Source organism: Cricetulus griseus, chromosome 8, assembly GCF_003668045.3.
Source record: "Cricetulus griseus strain 17A/GY chromosome 8, alternate assembly CriGri-PICRH-1.0, whole genome shotgun sequence".
NCBI classification, from domain to species: domain Eukaryota; kingdom Metazoa; phylum Chordata; class Mammalia; order Rodentia; family Cricetidae; genus Cricetulus; species Cricetulus griseus.
The window spans coordinates 7509980-7528662 of NC_048601.1; the positions used below are offsets into that span (position 1 = coordinate 7509980).

At 38.0% G+C, this 18683-nt stretch overlaps 1 protein-coding gene across 1 annotated transcript in view; it reads right to left on the bottom strand.

The window, feature by feature from the left end:
• Slco1b3 (solute carrier organic anion transporter family member 1B3) overlaps positions 1-18683 on the bottom strand; it is a 50530-nt gene that overhangs the window by 19502 nt on the left and 12345 nt on the right. The window contains exons 2-7 of the mRNA XM_035448968.1: positions 14898-15039; positions 10589-10721; positions 7603-7715; positions 6005-6151; positions 5382-5480; positions 1859-2101 (exon numbers count right to left, since the gene is read on the bottom strand). Coding sequence (XP_035304859.1) covers positions 1859-2101; positions 5382-5480; positions 6005-6151; positions 7603-7715; positions 10589-10721; positions 14898-15039 — 877 coding nt within the window. The remainder of the gene's footprint in view (positions 1-1858; positions 2102-5381; positions 5481-6004; positions 6152-7602; positions 7716-10588; positions 10722-14897; positions 15040-18683) is intronic.

Consider the following 18683-nt stretch of genomic DNA (forward strand, 5'->3'; position numbering starts at 1 on the left):
ATGAAATTATTATATATATAATTCAGTGTAAGAATATTTAACTAGTGAAATGCCCTGGAATTTGATCCATAATGAAATATATATATATATATATATATATATATATATATATATTGATTTATTAAAGTTTGCCAGAGTATTCAGAAAGTAAAGTCAGCAACAAACCACAGAAGCCAGGCACACACCTTTAATCCCAGTAGTCAGAAGCTAGGAGGTGGTGGTGCACACCTTTAACCCTAGGACTCAGGATTAAGAGCTAGATGGATCTCTGTGAGTCCAAGGTCACTCAGATCTACACAAGAGTGAATCAGTTTAAAAGAGAATTAATTATAGCTCACACCTTTAATCCCAACATTAGGGAAGTATGTAAGACAGAAGCAAGGTCTCAGTAGAGGCATTCATTCTCCAGTCCTGCTGAGGAGAAGCAGCAGTTTGAGACTTGGTGAAGAGCTCATGAGTGACTCAGTGTTTTCAGCCTGAGCTAGAGGTGAGAGCTAGTGATGGGTTGCTTTGCTTTTCTGATATTCAGCTTGAAGTTTGAATCCAAATATTCTCTGGGTCTTTTACTTTTCATGCTATAGATAGGTAGATAGATAGATAGATAGATAGATAGATAGATAGATAGATCATTTGAAAGGAATACATACCTTCTTGTTTAAAAACATTTGAAAGAAATATATACCTTCTTGTTCTTGTGTTTAATCCCAGCATTCGGGAAGCAGAGGCAGGCAGATCTCTGAGAGTTCAAGGCCACTCTGTTCTACAAAGAAAGTTCCAGGACAGCTAGGGATGTTGCATAGAGAAACCCTATCTCAAAATCAAAGCAAACAAACAACAACAAAAATAAACATAATTGTTTATGTGATTGTTTTCTTTTATCTATTTGGTGTGTGTCCTTGTGTTATATGAGTATACATGTGTGTACATGCACACCACACACACACACACACACACACACACACACACACACACATCTGCACAAAGGTTGGCCTGACTGTTTTGTGCTCTGTGCTCAGGGAGATCAGAGGACAAGGAGTGAGTGTCCTTCTCTATCACCCCACCTTATTCCTTTGAGGCAAGGTCTGTCGCTAAGCTGACTCTAGCATAATGGCCCAGGAGCCCATGCAATTCTGTTGATTCTACCCTGTCCCTATTACGATGGGCTTATAGGCACACCAGACATACTTGGTTCTTTATGTGGATGCTGGGGATTCTAACTCAGGACCTCATACTTGCCAGCAAAAGCTTCTGTGAACTGAGCCACCTGCCTACCTTTATTTTCTATATGTTGAAAGTCACAAATATAATCTATTCAGTTTGTATCAGGAATGTGATTGTTCGAATGATAACAGCCTCTAGAGGTTCTTGGTCAAACTCTTCATTTACAATTGCTGGAACTGTTTTGGAAGGATAGAGGGTATGGCCTTGTTGAAAGAGGTGCATCACCTGGGGTGGGCTATGAGTTTTCCAAGGCCCATGCACTCCCAGTTAGCTCTCTGTATCTCTCTTTGTTTGATGCTTGAGAATCAAGATGCAAGTTCTCAGCTACTGTCCTAGGACCACACCTGACTGCCTGCTGTCATGCTCTCTGTCATGATGGTCATGGACTCTATCCCTCTGGAACCATGAGCCCACAAATTAAATTCTTTCTTTTATAAGTTGCCTCTGTCATGGTGTCTATTCATAGCAATAGAAAAGTGACTAAGTCAGGAAACACTAATTTTAATAGGAAGTTTAGAATGAGTTAAGCAAAGCTTAGTACAGAAGAAAACAAGACAGATGATTTGTACACTTTGTTTTGAAATATTCTTAGCTATCAGTGGGATTGACATCTTCACATTGACTGTGAAATCCTTACCCTTCATGTTGATAGGGGCTTTTTCCTCCTGTTTGGTCAAATGAGCCATGTGATTCTTTTCTTCATCTGTCTTGAGTACATTCAGAGACGCTGAATTTTTCCTTTCTCTCTGTGATGTGTTTGGAATTTTGGGCAGAAAAAAGAAGGGTATAGAAGAAATAATGGAAAATAGTCCAGACACAATGAAACTGAGCCACCAGGCACCGACCCAGCGAGCATCCATAGGTGTTATCCGGATATTTTCTGGAATTAATAATTAGAACAGGACAGTCATAAATCATCCTCAAAGACAATATTGATAATGACTACTGGAATTCACATATGAAGAAAACAAACCATCTTTCATCAATCTTAAAATACAATCTTCTCTTTTTAGTATTTTTTCAACTTAGAACCACTTGATGACAGCGGACAATTTCTGTTGCCAGGAACCCACCAAAGTATTACAGCTTGCCACAACGCAGACTCAGGTGTAATCAAAGAGTTAAGTGTTTAAATCTCAAAGGTGACTTGAAAGACAAAGGCAGGGCATTACACATCACCAACTGAAAACAGATGTTGGTACCATCTGCTGAGATCTGCACAGCACCACAGAGAAGCCTAACATACCCAAACTTATGGGACACTCTGAATGCAGTGCTAAGAGGAAAGTTCATAGCACTATGTGCCCACTTGAAGAAAGTGGAGAAAAGTCACACTAGAGAATTGATAGAACAACTGAAAGCTCTAGAGCAAAAAGAGGCAAACTCACCAAGGAGGAGTAGACGCCAGGAAATAATCAAACTGAGGGCTGAAATCAATAAAGTAGAAACTAGAAAAATGTTACAAAGACTCAATGAAACAAAGAGTTGGTTCTTTGAGTAAGTCAACAAGATAGACCAATTTCTATCCAAGCTAACCAAAAGGCAGAGAGAGAGATCATGCTAATTAACAAAATCACAAATGAAAAGGGGGAACTCTCGATGGAAAGTTGGCTCAGAGGTGCATGGCATTAAGATATGCACTTTGTCTTTTAAAAACATGGGCTGGAGTCAAATATGGGTAAGAATATTTTTGCTCCCATGACAAGGAATGCATGGAGGAATGTGTGTACCAATGGCAGGTAAGTCTGGAAGGTTAAAACACAAACAGTTGTCTGTCCTGTGGCAGAAGCACAGACATTTATTAATTAAACGGAGGAGGAGGAATCGTCAGATCCACAGTCTGCTCCATAACGTCTTAAGATCAGAGAGTTAAAAACTATCCTTGGTCTTTCAAGTTTAAAGGGCTAAGACCGAAAGTTTTCAGGTGTGGCTACTGAAGGATGTTTGGCCTGAGGTGTGGATGTCTTACCTAGATAACAGACTACTTGATCTAAAGTTACTATCTCAAGGCCAGATAACAGGTTTGATCTAAGGTGTACTTACTAAATGTCTAGAGAATTAAGAAAGTAGCTGGTCAGTGGTGGCACACACCTTTAGTCCTAGCACTCAGGAGGCAGAGGCAGGCGGATCTCTGTGAATTTGAGACCAGTCTGGCTTTTCCTCCTTTTTGGTAGGGGTATAGAGAATTTTGAGCAATAAACTTAAGGTGGATCCCAGTATTCACTAGGATGCTCTCCTGAATCTATCTTCTGTCTCTAGCCTGTTCTTTTCTTAATCCACCCTCCCCCTCTTAGGTACAGACCAGAGAAGTCAGCAGGACCCAACACAATACTGATAATTATTTATAAATATAACAGAACATTTTCCAACTATCTTCTCCAGCTCCATATGAGTTTTTATAAGAAGGATGAACTTGGAACTGAGTAAGAAGTGTTTTTATTAAGGGTTTTTACTGAAAACAAGTGAGAGGGTGTGCCATCTCTTGACCTACTGTGATGTCAACTCTAATTTGGAAATGAATCCTTTGAAGTCCTTAGAGTTCTGATGAGATAGAAACCAGATTTATTCATACAGCAAACACTTATATGTGTTCAGACAGATTTCCTCCTGTTGTGTCTAAAGAGACTATCATAGATTTGGTGGGCTCTGAGCCAGCAGGGAGGCAGTAATAAGGGGCATCTCTGAAGAGGAGCAGTATCCTGGATGAGACTCCCAGGACTACACTAATGGAAGGTGGATCAGAACTTTCCACTGGAAGATTCAGGAGTATTAGATGAGAGGTCTTTTGAGAGTCCCATAAACAGTAGTCGTGGTTATTGCAAAGAGTACCAATGAGAGAAGAGTGTGGAAGAAGAAACAGAGTTCAAGTATAAAGATAAATATGATCACAAAGAACTATGTGTCCAGTTCTGAAGAGCTGGGATGTTGTGCCAGTGTCTGGTCTGAAATCACTATAGGTCTACAGACATGGACCAGATTTGCATAGAAGAATTATTCTGGAAGTGTGGTGAATGAGAATGGCCAACACTGGAATCAGGTCAAGAGGAAGGAAGACTATGTAATGATTCAGTGAATAACCAATTAAGGTTAAGATATTCATAAAGAGATGCACTAACGGAAACAATAAAAGATTGAAGAATGGGTTTTGAGCACAGTATTTTCCAGGTTGAAATTTAGGTGTTGATTTAGACATGTAAAATGGAAAAAGTGAAAAAATGTTAGTTGATTCTGTCTCATGAGCCAGAGAAATCAGACTACAACTGAGAAGTGGCTGAGGGAAGGGAGAGAAGGGAGAAGTCTTCCAAAATCAGATTTTTCTTTTTCAAGACCTTGACCATGAATAGAAAATTAAACAGAAAACCAACTTCAAAGTTGTTTGAGGACATAAAATCAACATAGATGTGAAAGACTGTGTAGAATGGAGAGCATTTTGTGATAAAGACAGAGAGGAGGTAGAAGGTTGAAGATAGCCAGGGAGGAATCTAGTGAAAGATTATGGAACAAGATCTGGAAGATGCCGGGTGAAGAAATCAAAAACCAGGGTGGATCAACTTTTAGGTGGAAAGATGAGAGATGTGAAGGAGAGTGATATTTATTAGACTGAGGGTTTTAAGTTGAGATTTTCTATGCTTTGGCCAGTTTCTCTGAGTTATGAAGGAAAGCTTGCACTGAGGGGAGAGAATGGTCATAGGGATTACATAGTGTGCATTCCTTCATCCTCTAATTGAAGGGGACCATTTGCCTAATCCTATGTCAGGACCAGAGAGAGCAAAGACACATGATGGAGATGCTGAATGCCCTCCAAACATCTGCCAAACCCCAACCAAACAGCATCTTCCTGAAACTTTAATCGGTAATTCCTATTTTTCTAAACCCAATCTACAGCCAAATAAAAGTGCACCTGATTTGACTCTGCATCCAGTTTGTTTTGGATCTAGTTGTCTAAAACAGGATTGTTCCAAATGTCCCATTTTATAGGACTTGCGGAAGCTTGGCACAGGCGAGGGGTAAACTTTGTTTTAAATATGAATATATCCTCTCTACTTACGGTTTCTAACACATAAAATCGAGGAACTATTGAAAAAGTTAAACAGTTACTTGAAGTATGGTGTCTGGTATTTGAAAGACACTCTTTTGGTCTGCTTATTGATTCTACTTACTCAGGTCTACGTATCCAATGTCAACATACATCTGAGCAAACACAGATGACATGAGAAAACCAAGGACTGGACCAACCATTGCTACTGTATTCAGAAGACCTGCAAACATTTCCAAATCATAAAATCAGAATCCAAGTACATACAGTGATGTTTTTTTTCCACCCAAAAATGTTTGATCATGTTCACGGCTTCTACTCAGGCCAGTGACATCCCCACTTCCTTACCCACGCAAATTTGTACCTTTTCCTTTTGTAAATTTCATCAAATATAGCTTGTGCCCCTGTATGTTCATGGGTGGGGCCTTCATCAGACCATGGTCCTGTCTCCATACTGGGATTTTTCCCACCTTGAACTTATGGTTTTGTTTTTGTTTTTGTTTTTGTTTTTGTTTTTGTTTTCATACAGAAGGTTTTAAAATCTAATGTTACACAATGCTTTTCTCCAAATATTTTTTAGGGATATGGATTTATTTAGGGAACTGGAAAGACAGATCAATGGTGAAGAGCACTGGCTGCTCTTTTAGAGGAAGAGAAAAGAAATGAAAACATTAACTTAGTATGTGACCATTTCAAAGTTAGACCTAGGGAAATTAAGGAATGAACTTCTTATGTTCTGTACATTACCTAAATACACAGAAGAATGCCCTTCTGGTGCAAAGTCATCAATATAGGAAACTCCCAGGGGCACTATTGGTGTTTCCCCTATCCCACGAAGCATGTTCCCCATCAACACATAAATCCACATATGTGACTTGGATGCCTTTTCACAATCTGTGTAGACAAAATACGTGTTTTATTTTAAACATTGATTACAGCACCAATACCAGGAACTCCACAAATTCAGAGTATTAATTGTTCCTAGGCTATAGCAGTCATTTGTGCTTTCTGTCTGTTTAAAATTTTAATTGATTCCTACTCAATCTGCAATGTTTAAGATGTAAAAAGACACAAAGTAAATAAAGAAAAACATACAGAAAGGAAGCATTATTTGAAATCTCTCTGCACAAAGAAAATCATGTAATGTTAATAAAATCCATGCTTCATATTTTGGGCATACATAAAATATATGTATTTCTTATATACAATATAGAATTAAGCATCTAGTTTCTATATATCACTTTTATACCTAGCACTGTTCTAGGACAACTTCCCTGTTTATTTTTACTTTGTTGTGTCTTGTGTCAAGATTTTAACAATGCTACACACACACACACACACACACACACACACACACACACACGGATATTTTGCCTGCATGTGTGTATGTGCACCACATTCGTGCAGTACCCTCAGAGACCAGAAGAAAGAGGTGTATCCCCTGGCACAGGAGTTATGCCTGGTTGTGAGATGCCATGCAGCTGCTGGGAATTGAACCAGTTCTCTTAATGGCTGAGCCAACTTTCCTGCTCCTAATTTCATATTTATAATTGTAAAATGCTTCAAATTGTTCCTTCTGTCACAAAGAGATATCTTGGATATCATTATTACTAAGTCTTTAAGCATATCACCAATTATAACTCCCAAAGTGATGAATTTACACATCTCAACAATACAAAAAAATGAAAAATAATTAACTTCTCATTTCTTTTAGTTTTGATTTTTCCATATCTGATATAATAAGTAGAATGATCTATAGTGATATATATATATATAATCTTATATATAGAGAGGGTGATATATATATATATATATATATATATATATATATATATATATAGTCTTATTAGAATACTTTGAAAAATCTTCAATTGGAATAATTATACTTGTCATGAATCACTTCTCCCTTGTTTACATACATATGCTTTCTTGCTTGAGGTGTTTGTTGAGACAGGGTCATACTATATGGCTCAGGTTTACCTCAAAGCCACAGCCTTACTGGTTCAACTGTATTCTAGGAGTACAAACATTTACATAGTCAATCCTTGAGGCTTTATTTTTGCTGCAAATTTTTTTTCCAATTTCCAAATGAAACGTTCTTAGCTACTCCTCTGACACTTCTAAAGGCTCATTTTGTATTACATGTTCACACTATGATTGTGTCTATATGTCCAGGAATTCAATTGTTTTTTGTTTTTAATCAATTTTTATGCTAATATATTTTATAGGAATTTGTATAGAATATGTATGTGCATATATATGTATATATACATACACATATGTGTGTGCATATGTGTATATATATAGGGTTTCAAATGCTATTCACTGTTACTATTAATTCTTACCTTTCCCCACTATCTCAGGTGAGGTTCCAGTGAGTGATGTAGTTTGATTTACTAAACATTTCCATGTGGAGTTTCTTAGAGAGTTGATGTCATCCTCTGATGAGAACCTGTAACTATAGGGATACCTCTAGAGTTAACATTTTATTTACCAAGGATTTCCACTTTCCCAAGAAACTATTTTCATCTTAATTGCATATTTCTCTTCTCTGGCTTAATGAGAACTCCCTGATAACTTCCCAGCCTCAATTTTAGGAGAAATGATTGTTGGCATTAAAATGGGGGGAGGGGAGGCCCAAGGCCCAGTAAGTAAGGTCCTTCAGTGTCACTCAGGCAAGGTGGATGATCATTTTGATGCCAGCCTAGGACAGAGAATACTTTGGTTATGACAGGAAAAACCCTGGATTCCCCGTTCTGTTTTTTAAACTGCTGAGTATAGTAATGTTTCTGAATTATCTTTGAAGATGACAGTAATAGATAAACTGCCTGGTGCATTATATTTAATAGGCTAGAGAGCCATGTCCTTACATCAGTCTTTCGGGCATGCTAATCTATCAACCTTCTCTATCAAGACATGCAATCTTCTTTTATGGTGTACATGTACACATGAGCTAAATGTCTGACTCTGAAACTTTAATAAAATTCAATTCATTTCAACTTGACCAGAAAGTATCTGATAGCAACAAAGAGCATGGAGTCAGAACAGTGACACATGCTGTAATTCAGAAATATTTATGCATCCTGTACCTCTATGGGGCATAGTCTAGTGCATGCTAGGCACTCTACTGCACTTTAAAACTCAATCAAAATGCATCGTGCTTGTGCATAAGGACTTTCATCCTCTCTAACATGTAGTTTCAGTATCCAAGGTACTGGGTTCTCATAAAGGAAAAGTAGATCATTAGCTTTGCTTGAAGGTTGGGAATGGGGTGGGTATTTGGAGACTTCACCACATACAGAACATGTGAGATGAAGGTTAGTGATGAGAAAGAGCTTAAGAGATAGACTCCAGAGGACAGTATACAAGGCTGTAGAACCACTGCATATAAAAGTGAAACATTTTCACATGCGGAGAACTGCAGCTTTATCAATAGCTTGGCAACTGTGGGGAGCAGTGGAAAGTGAATCTAGGACAGTGAACTGCATGGATTGACATGCATGTTTAGATATGATAAATAACATTTTTGATTATTACTTACAATCATTGCAATTTTGTATCCCTACTACCATAGGTAGGCACACTCAGAAATATCTGTATAGCTTGAATGATGCTTTGAAGGACAGAACTTGTCTCTACATTATGCTTTATATTGTTCAAGCCTATCTAACAATACATGATGGTCACAATAACCTGAAGGATTTATTTTATTTTATTTTATTTTATTTTATTTTTTGCTGGTCTACTGATAAACTGGGATCTGAAGTTTAAAAATCTGTTCTAAATAACTGAGGGTTTTAAGCAAACTTAGGAAAAATTAGATTTGTATTTTAAAATTATATTATTGTATACAGTGTGAATTAAAATAGGGCTGAGGACTAAAGAGGTGGCTCAGCAGTGAAGAACACTGAAGGTTCTTCCTGAGGACCCCAGTTTGCTTTCTAGCACCCACATCAGCAGGCTCGTCACGCCCTATATATAATTCCAGTTCCTGAGGACCTAACGCCTTCTCTTGTCTTCCACAAGCTCCATGCACATATGGAGCACAGACATATACAGAAGGAAAACACTTACACACGTGAAATCAAAATAATAAATAAGTCTTTACCAAATAGTAGAACTCGTACTGAAGGCAAAACCTCCAGATTATTGGCTTCAGCGAAATTAAGGACATTGATGCCCATCTTGACGAAAGAATGCAAGATAAGTAATATCCTGGAGACTTCTGGTTATCTGCATTGCAGTAAATCTAGGATGAAGCCCTTGACTTTGACCTGAATTCCTTTGTGGTTCCAAGTACAAAGGCTGAATAAACGGATATGAAAACGAGCAGGTGTAGGCAAAAATAGAGAGCCCAGGATGTGATACATGGATGGAAAAGTCTTTGGAATGCCCAGTAGAGATACAGACATGGTAAACCGATAAGTAGACACCAAATGTTAGGAATAGTTACCCAATGGGAATAATGACTGGATTTAAAGCACATATTGCATATGAATTATTACAGGGATTTAGACTGAAGATGGGGCAACAGAGATGTGGACATTTTAGTACTAGACAAGAAAGTCAAGTATGGGCATGATGAAGAGGCCACACAAACAAATAAGCTGAAAGAGTAAAAGGATGAAAATCAGAAAGGGGAAAGTTGCCTGAATGTTCAAATGTAAGAACATGATGGAAATAGAGTGACAAGTGTGAATGGATTAAATAATTCTCTCTCTCTCTCTCTCTCTCTCTCTCTCTCTCTCTCTCTCTCTCTCTCTCTCTCGCTTTGTGTGTGTGTGTGTGTGTGTGTGTGTGTGTGTGTGTGTGCGCGTGTGTGTGCGCGCGCGCGCGCTCGTCTGTGTCTGTGTGAAATGGGTCCTGGTATCTCTTTAGTCCCTTTTAGAGCCGAGTCTCTACTCAGCACAAGATCAAGCCAGTTATAATTCCTTCACGGATAGGGTAAAGGGCTTCCAGGCCCCAGCTGTCACTGGGGAGATAGCATGAGTTCACAGCTTCTGTGGAAGAGAGAATTATTCCACTTTGAGGTTGTGGCCATTAGTAATTTGACGACACTGCTGTGGAAGGCCCTGTGCCCATGCCCTAACTGGACTTAGAAGATTATAAAAGAAAGCTTAAGATGAGAGTGAGGAGAATCATGAGGATGAGTATGGAGACACACAGGAGAAGGTATATGGGGATGAGGGGGAGGGAAAGCATGAGTATATGTGATTATATTCCATTGTGCACATGTGTGGAGTTCTCTACATTTCTCAAAAGGGAAAGGGAAATGAAGCCCCATCGTTGAGTTACACGTCAGTGGGAATGGTGCACATGTCTCATACTTACTATCCCATGAAGAAATGTGGCATGGCAGTCATAATACTCCCAAGGCCCATGATGAAACAACCAATTCCAACCAACTTCGGTCTGTGTAGTTTGGATCCAAAGTAACTCACAAATATAATAACCATCAAATTCCCTACAATGAAACCAAGTTATGTCAGTTTGATTCATCACAGCAAATACTGATGGTCACTGTATCTCATAGAATGGAAGGACCCAGACAGTATAAACAGAGAAAACACTTGGCCCTTTCCTAGGTTGACTGATGAGGGGAAACTCACCTTAATTAAACTGACCATAGAAAAGTGTAGAATTGAGAATATGAAGAGACATTCTTATTTTATTTATTTATTCCAGGTTTATTTATTTTATTTTCTAAATCATGTGTGTGTGTGAGTATGTGTGTTTGTGTGTTTGTGTACATATTAGTGCAGTGCCCACAGAGGCCGGAAGAGAATCAGATCTCTTGGAGGAAGTGTTAAAGATGGTTGTGAACCACCAGATTTGGGTGCTGGAAATCAAATTTAGGTCCTCAGGAAGAGCAGTAAGTGCTCTTAAACATTGGATAATTTCTCTGGCCCTTTGATTTTGTTTTTAGTATCAGCTTTTCATTTTTAGAACCAACCTCGATGATCATTAATACCTGAGTCACTTTAAACTAGACATCATCATATTTCTTCTAAACTGTACTCAGATTCACAGGGGACACTGAGTTCTCAGTTGCAAAAGAGAATTTACTTATTTTTGCACCAGTCCTTAGAATATGCTTTGGAAACTATAAAATATACTTGAATTGGTTGACAATACTTTTAAAGCAGATTTTTTTTTCTTTTTGGTGAATTTAAAGTTGACTAGGTTGCACTAAGTTGAAAATAAATGGAGAAAAGTCTTCCTAATGGGAGAGAAAAGCATTACCTAATGCAGTTTTCATACATTCCTGGCATTCTTTAAAGTCCTAATATGTGCCTGTCAAAAGTATCATAAAAGAATAAACCACAAATAAGGTTACAAACAAATGATAAAAAACACATTAAGAATGAAAACAGAGCTGGGCATTGGTGATGCACACCTTTAATCCCAGCACTGGGGAGGCAGAGGCAGGAGGATCTCTGTGAGTTTGAGACCAGCCTGGTCTACAGAGTGAGTGCCAGGATAGGCTCCAAAGCCATGGAGAAACCCTGTCTCAAAAAACCAAAAGAACAAACAAAACAAAAAAAATGAAAACAGGTTGGTGGGCAGAGCTGGGGGAGGAAGAAGTCAGTTAATTAAGAGCTTTAGGAACACACCTTTAATCCTAGCACTCAGGGTTGGGGTGGGGGGCAGCAGAGGCAGTCAGATAGGAGTTTGAGGCCAACATTGTCTACAGAGTGAGTTCCAGGAAAGTCTCTAAAGCTACACAGAGAAACCCTGTCTCTGGGGAAAAAAAATAAGAAGAAACTTTAGTAAAATTGCCAAGAGCAAAGAAAGACTATTTGAAATGTCATATTGATTATAAATTATCTAGGTTGACATTGGAAAATGGAGAACTCCAAATGGGAGACAATTTTAATCTAGCTGGAGTTATATATAAACAGTAAACAAATAGCATGCGTTACTGAATGTTTGGTAGAAAAAAAAAGATACAACACAAAATTACAAAAAAGAACCAGCAAAAAATACATGAAATAAAGAAGAATTAACTGGAAAAAGGAGACTCTGTGAAAACATAGTATCCTTACAAGTGTAATATTATTGATTCAGAAGATCAAAAGTGGCAAACTAAGAAGAAAAATAAACTATTGTAAAGTTAAAAATAGAAAAATGTATAAACTTTAATTATATAAAATGGAAGACAACAGAAGATAGAATAGGAAACAACCAGGAGAGGAGACCTACAGAGCCACTTAAGGGTGTTGATGACAGGAACTTACAGAGTGAGGCCACCTGCCTAGTGTTGGGCTTTCAGTACCCACAGCTGAGAACAACAAGCTATAAACTAAGCATTTAGAGCTACAAATATATATGTTGTTTTGAGGTTTCAGCAATGATTGCTTAATTCTCAAGTCTCAGAGCAGCAAGCCTCTAGCTTTTAAAATCTGGAGCCACACACCTGTGGAAACAGATTTCCAACTAATGTGGGCTCTTTTAGTTTTTACTGGTCAGAAATATAACAAAGAAAAAAACCAAAGATGACATTTTGGAATCACAGATTCAAGAATCTTGTGGGTGAAGAAGCATGTGTAAGGAAAATTGAAAATCAATATCATTCTAATTGTGAAACTGTAGCTGCTTCCATGGAGACAGTGAAGTGGGGGCTGGAGATATGGCTGGCTTCCTGAGAGCACTGGCTGCTCTGGCAGAGGGCCTGTGTTTGGTTTCCAGTAGCCATGCTGAACAGCTCATGAGTGCCTGTAACTCCAACTCCAGAAAATCACAGTCCACCTTCCAGCCTCTGAGAACTTCTTCACAAATGTGAGTATATATACACGGACACACACATAGACAGGTTTGGTTCTTTTAAGAAACTGTGAAATGGAATACTGAAAGATAACATACTATACAATATATACTTTGCATCCCAAAACTTCATAATCTGTGAGGAAAAGCAAATCGGTCTTCCTTTATGCAATTTCTTTTAAAACACTGTTAAATATGTCCTATTTCAAGTTTTTAAAAAATGACCATAAATTTTTTAGGAAATATTTGAAATCCATATAATAGACGTAGCTGTGAAGCTCCCTCAAAAATTAAAGAGCTAGAAAAAAAATACTCAGCTGTTAAAAACAATGACATCAGGACATTTGAAGATGAATGGATGGATCTAGAAAAAAAAATCACCCTGATTAAGGTAACCCAGACCCAGAAAGACAAACATGGTACATATTCACTGATAAGTGGATATTAGCTGTAGAGTAAAGGAGAACCATGCTACAATCCACAGCCCCAGAGAGAGTAGATAACAAAGAGGGCCCAAAGAGGGATGAATGGATTTCCCTGGGGAAGGAAAATAAAAGAGATCACCTGAGTAAACTGAGGGTTGGTAGGGATAAGAACCTGAGGGATCAGGTTGGTGATGAGTAAAGGGGAAGATTAATGAAATAGATGTCTTGATGGGGAACATTTCGGTGTCAGGTAGAAACCTGGTACAAGGGAGACTCATGATCTACAAGGATGACCCCAGTTAATACTCTTAGCAATCATGGATATATAGCTTGTTCTGTCCATCCCCTGTAATCAGATTGTTGACTACCTAATTGTCATCAAAGAGCCTTCGTCCAGTAACCGATGCAGGTGCTGATGCCCACAGCCAAGCACTAGGCCAAACTCGGGGAATCTGTTGAAGGTGGGAAGAAGGATTATACAAGCCAGGAGGTGAAGGTCATCACAAGAGAACCCCCAGAGACAACTAGCCTGGGATCATAGGAGCTCACAGACACTGGATTGACAGCTAAGGGGACTGCATGGGACCCACCTAAGCCCTCTGCATTTGTGTGACAGTATATAGCTTGGTCAACTTGTGGGACTCCTAGCAGTCAGAGCTGGCTTTTGGGAACCAATTCCTCATACTGGGTTGTGCTAACAAACCTTAATATAAGGGGAGGAGCTTAGTTCTACTTCAACTTGATATTCTATGCTTTGTTGACACGGGAGAACTGTGCCTTTCTGAACAGAAGCATAGGAGGAATGTATTTGAGAAAGGGTGCAGAGGGCAGGTGGGGGAATGTGAGGAGATGAGGAAGGAAAAACGGATTGGGATGTAAAATAAATTAATATATTTAACTAATAAAAGAAAAGGAACAGAGGCATTTAGTTTATGCTACTTCCTAAGAGAAGAATCCCTTTGGGTAATTGCATGGAGCTTGGGTGTCTTGGAAGAAGACAACAGAGTAACATCTTCAAGGCTGTAAAGCCACCCTCCTCAACAGTTAAAGAGCAAAACTGCAACACATCATTCCCAAGATGTTCTTTGGTCCTTAAATCAGGTACTATAGCTCTCTCAACTTTTCTTCATATATGGTCCTCTTGAGAGAGGGATGGTGCAGTCTCATAAGAGTTAGTGTGAAAGCAATGGGTTTGTGTAAAATCATTCTTCAAAAATCCTCTTTTCATAGTGGTTATCAATCACTTTGTACCTTATTTAGTGATATCACTGATTTAACTCCTACACATCAGTGGCACTGCTTCCCAAGAAATGACAACAAAAAGCAATCCAGATATTGCTATATTTTACAAAAAGGCTAGAGATATCCATGGTTAAGAAACGGGTATAGAACATGTCCGAACCATATTTTTCCTCTATAAGTCTGGTTAGTAAAATAGAAATAAACATTACCAATTTCAAATCCTCCATCAATCAAACCAGCTAAGGAAGACGAGATGTCAAATCTCCTTTCTATTTGCGTGATGGAACTTTTCATTAGGACTCCAGCTAATGCCTTGCTTATATAGGCGAATGAGAGGGCTGCCAAAAACATCTAAGGAAAAACAAAAGGGGGAGGTAAATCAAATGAGTACATAGGTCTCAATTAAAATACAGTTTAGGGGTTTGTTTTTAATTGAAGACAGTATTTCAGTCTTTCCCTGGTAGCAGTTGGTATTCTCTTAGCTCTTTTAATATCATCATCACACAGGTAAAGCGTAACTTTCCAACTTGGTTATAATTATAGCAGTAAAATCAGCACTGTTAGCTCATAAACCAATTTCTAATCTCTGTTGGTCAATTATGATAATTATGTAATCACTTTAGCCTAATCTTTGTTTTGGCAGATGCCAAATCTAGGGATTGACAGACTGTTTTCAAGGGCAGTATTTTGGGGAAAGAAAGCCAAGGACAGACATCAGGTAAGAAGGAAGTATTAGGGAAAGTTATTTTATGCAGCTAAAGACCTGAAGAATGCAGAGGAGGCCATCCATCCAACAAAAGCTATCTCAACATGCAAAAAAAAAAAAAAAAAGAAAGAAAAAGAAAAAGAAAAAGAAAAACCAAAACAGCATGACCAGTGCACCATGGAGTTGCAATAGTTGCAATACATATGTAGTTGGCATTAAAACTCCCAAGCCCACAAAGTGAAGGGTGTTAGAACAGAGAGGAAAATAGCAGCAGAGTAGCATCAGTTCATTCCTGCCATAGGCTGACCTAGCAGAAGGAAAGTGAGTGAAGAAACAGAGCAGTTGTTTAGCACTTCGGAGATCAGAGCCAGCAGAGGACTAGAGAACGCTCCCATGAGTGACAACAACATAATCTCCAAAATAAAGCCAGTCATGTCACATAACATGACTTTACAACCCCACTACACACACACACACACACACACACACACACACACACACACACACACACACACACACGGGTGGGATTTGAATGTAATTCCTGAGAAATTGCCAACATTTTTTGCATGTGTGAAACAGGTTCTCACACAGGCCTGGAGTTCATCAGTATTCTAGAAAGGTTGGCAAGGCTCCAGGATTAGGAGAGCACACCTCCACACTGTTCTCTTCACATGAGTTCTGGAGTTCAAACACGTGTCTCATGCTTGCAAGGAGAAGTGCTTTACTGACTGGGTTATCTCCTAGCTAAAATCAATTTTTAAAAGATTTAAAAAATGAATTATGTTCCCTACCATGATGAATTAAAAAGACAGCAGAATAAACACAAAAATACATACATACATACATACATACATACATACATACATACATACATACATATCTTAAACCACACATTCTTGAATAACCAATGGATAATGAAGAAATTTCAGAAAATTTTAGAAAATCATGGAAGTAAAAAAAAATTTCAGAATTAATGGGCTGCAGTGAAAATAAGAAAAAAGGAAAGTGGAGTGTGTTTGGGGACTGTTACTCAAAAGAATGAAGGTTTCAAACAACATAATTCCTCCCCCACAATGGTCTAGGAAAAGAAGAATCAACAAAATCTAAAATTATAAAAATGAAGGAAAGAGTAAAAAAGAGACAGATTAAATATCTAAAATTAGAAATGAAGGAGGAAACATATAACATATGACTTAAACATAAAATATTGTAAAAGATACTATGCAAGATTATATGGCAACAAATTGAAATAAATCTCTAGAGGCACACAGTCTACAAGGCAGACACAATACTCAGTGGCAAGTCTGAGCACACATGTAACGAGTGGAGAGTGGAGCCAAAACAAGAAGACCTCCCAAGAAGAGCTGGGACCAAATGGCTTTACTGAGAATTCTAGCAAATAGTTACAAGTGAATTAAACAGCATTGCCAAACTCTCTCAAAGAAATGAAGTTAAAGTGTCCCAGGCTCAGTAAATATATTTATGAAGTTGTTAAAGAATAAAATAACAAAACCTGACTGGAGAGATGGTGGAGTGGTTAAGTGTACTTTGTCTTGCAGAGGAACAAAGGGGACACTTGCATAGATTTTGTATCACTTCTTCACAGATATAAATTTATTTAATTCTCATATCTTTTGACAATCTCTCTTCCTTCCCTCCTTCCTTTCTTTCTTTCATTTTCCTTTCTTTCATTTTCCTTTCTTTCTTACCTGAAATGGGATCACACTACATTGCCTCAAATTCCTTGGTTCCAGTAATTCGCTAGTATCAGCCTTTGAAAGGGGGACCATGTACTTGAACCACAATGACCAGCTCTATTTCTCCTACTTTAAAATAATACTGTGTATGCCTTAGTTTTTAGCATTCTTCATTATTGTAAATAAAGAATTATCTACTAGACTTATCAGTGGAAACAAACTGTTTTCTTCATAAACAATACTTTGAATCAATTTCTGAATTCATGTGTGGCTGTACAATTATTGGCCCTCCCACTGATACAGACACGTGTATGTACACCTCTTTAAAGTATAATCTCCAATTTCCTTTTCTTCTTTCTGTCTACCATCTCCTCTACCATGTCCCAGATTGCTTTCCATGAGTTAAGGTGATAATGGTTCCTCCAAATTATTCTCAATATTTCACAATCTTTATTAGCATCTACTCGTACAGGTTTGTGTTCATGCTGCTTGTTCATCCATCCACTCTAGTAGAGTTTAACAGAACATGGCAGCTTGGATTCCAATTGTAAAATAACAGACTTTTCAAAATAATTAACATTGGATGGGGAGGTTACTCAAAAGAGCACTCAATGTTCTTCCTAATGACTGCCGTTTGATTCCCAAGATGCATCTGCTTACAATCTTCAGGAACTCCACTTCTAGGGGATCTTATGCCCTCTTCTGGCCCTCCCGGGTACCTGCAGGCACATGAGGCTCGCAGTACACTAAGACATACAAACACATGCACATTAAGTTAATAAATAAATAAAATTTATTTAAATGTGTATTGTGCTCTTCTCTCTAGAAAATACAGGACTTAAGCTCAGGGGAAGGATAATATATAGTATCATTCTCAGGACTAAACAAAAAATGTATTTCTAATGTGTTTTAATGACTTGTATGTTTCTCCCATATCTCTCCAAGAAGTAATAATCATATCAATTTTAAAGGTTCGATCTTTCCCTACCCTCATCTTTTAATTTTTTTATAGTTGAAATCTCTGTTATTAGTTCATTAGCATAAAACACAATTGTTCTACTAATTTAGCCAAACCCATTTCTATGCAAGATACTACAAAAGGCATCTACACTAATAATACACGATTAGTGTATGACTAGGATAATTTGTTGATTATGAGAGAAACACAGAACATTCTCATCTAAACCCTAACTATGAGAGCTTCTGATTTGATGAAAACAGCAGAAATACTTCCAGGAATCCAGGGATACCTTAGAGATGCTGACAGAGGGCAAGCATGGGTTAAGTCTTGGTCCAAAAGTTCAGAGAATGGTTTTATGTTGTTTATGATTTCAATCTTAAAAGAAACATTCAACACCATGAATCTCACAGTAAAACCCCAAATTAGTTTTATAAGAAGAAATAGGTAGCAGACATAAACCTACCAGGCACAGGGGGACCCAATGCCCGTGATATTGTGAGTGTACAGGGTATTTCATATAGATAGCGAATTTCTTTGGATTGATGATATATGCATACTCTTGGGATCACTGTATTATTCTGAAATAGTCACTCTAGCCTTGTTCTTAATATGGAGTTTCAGTTTAGACAAA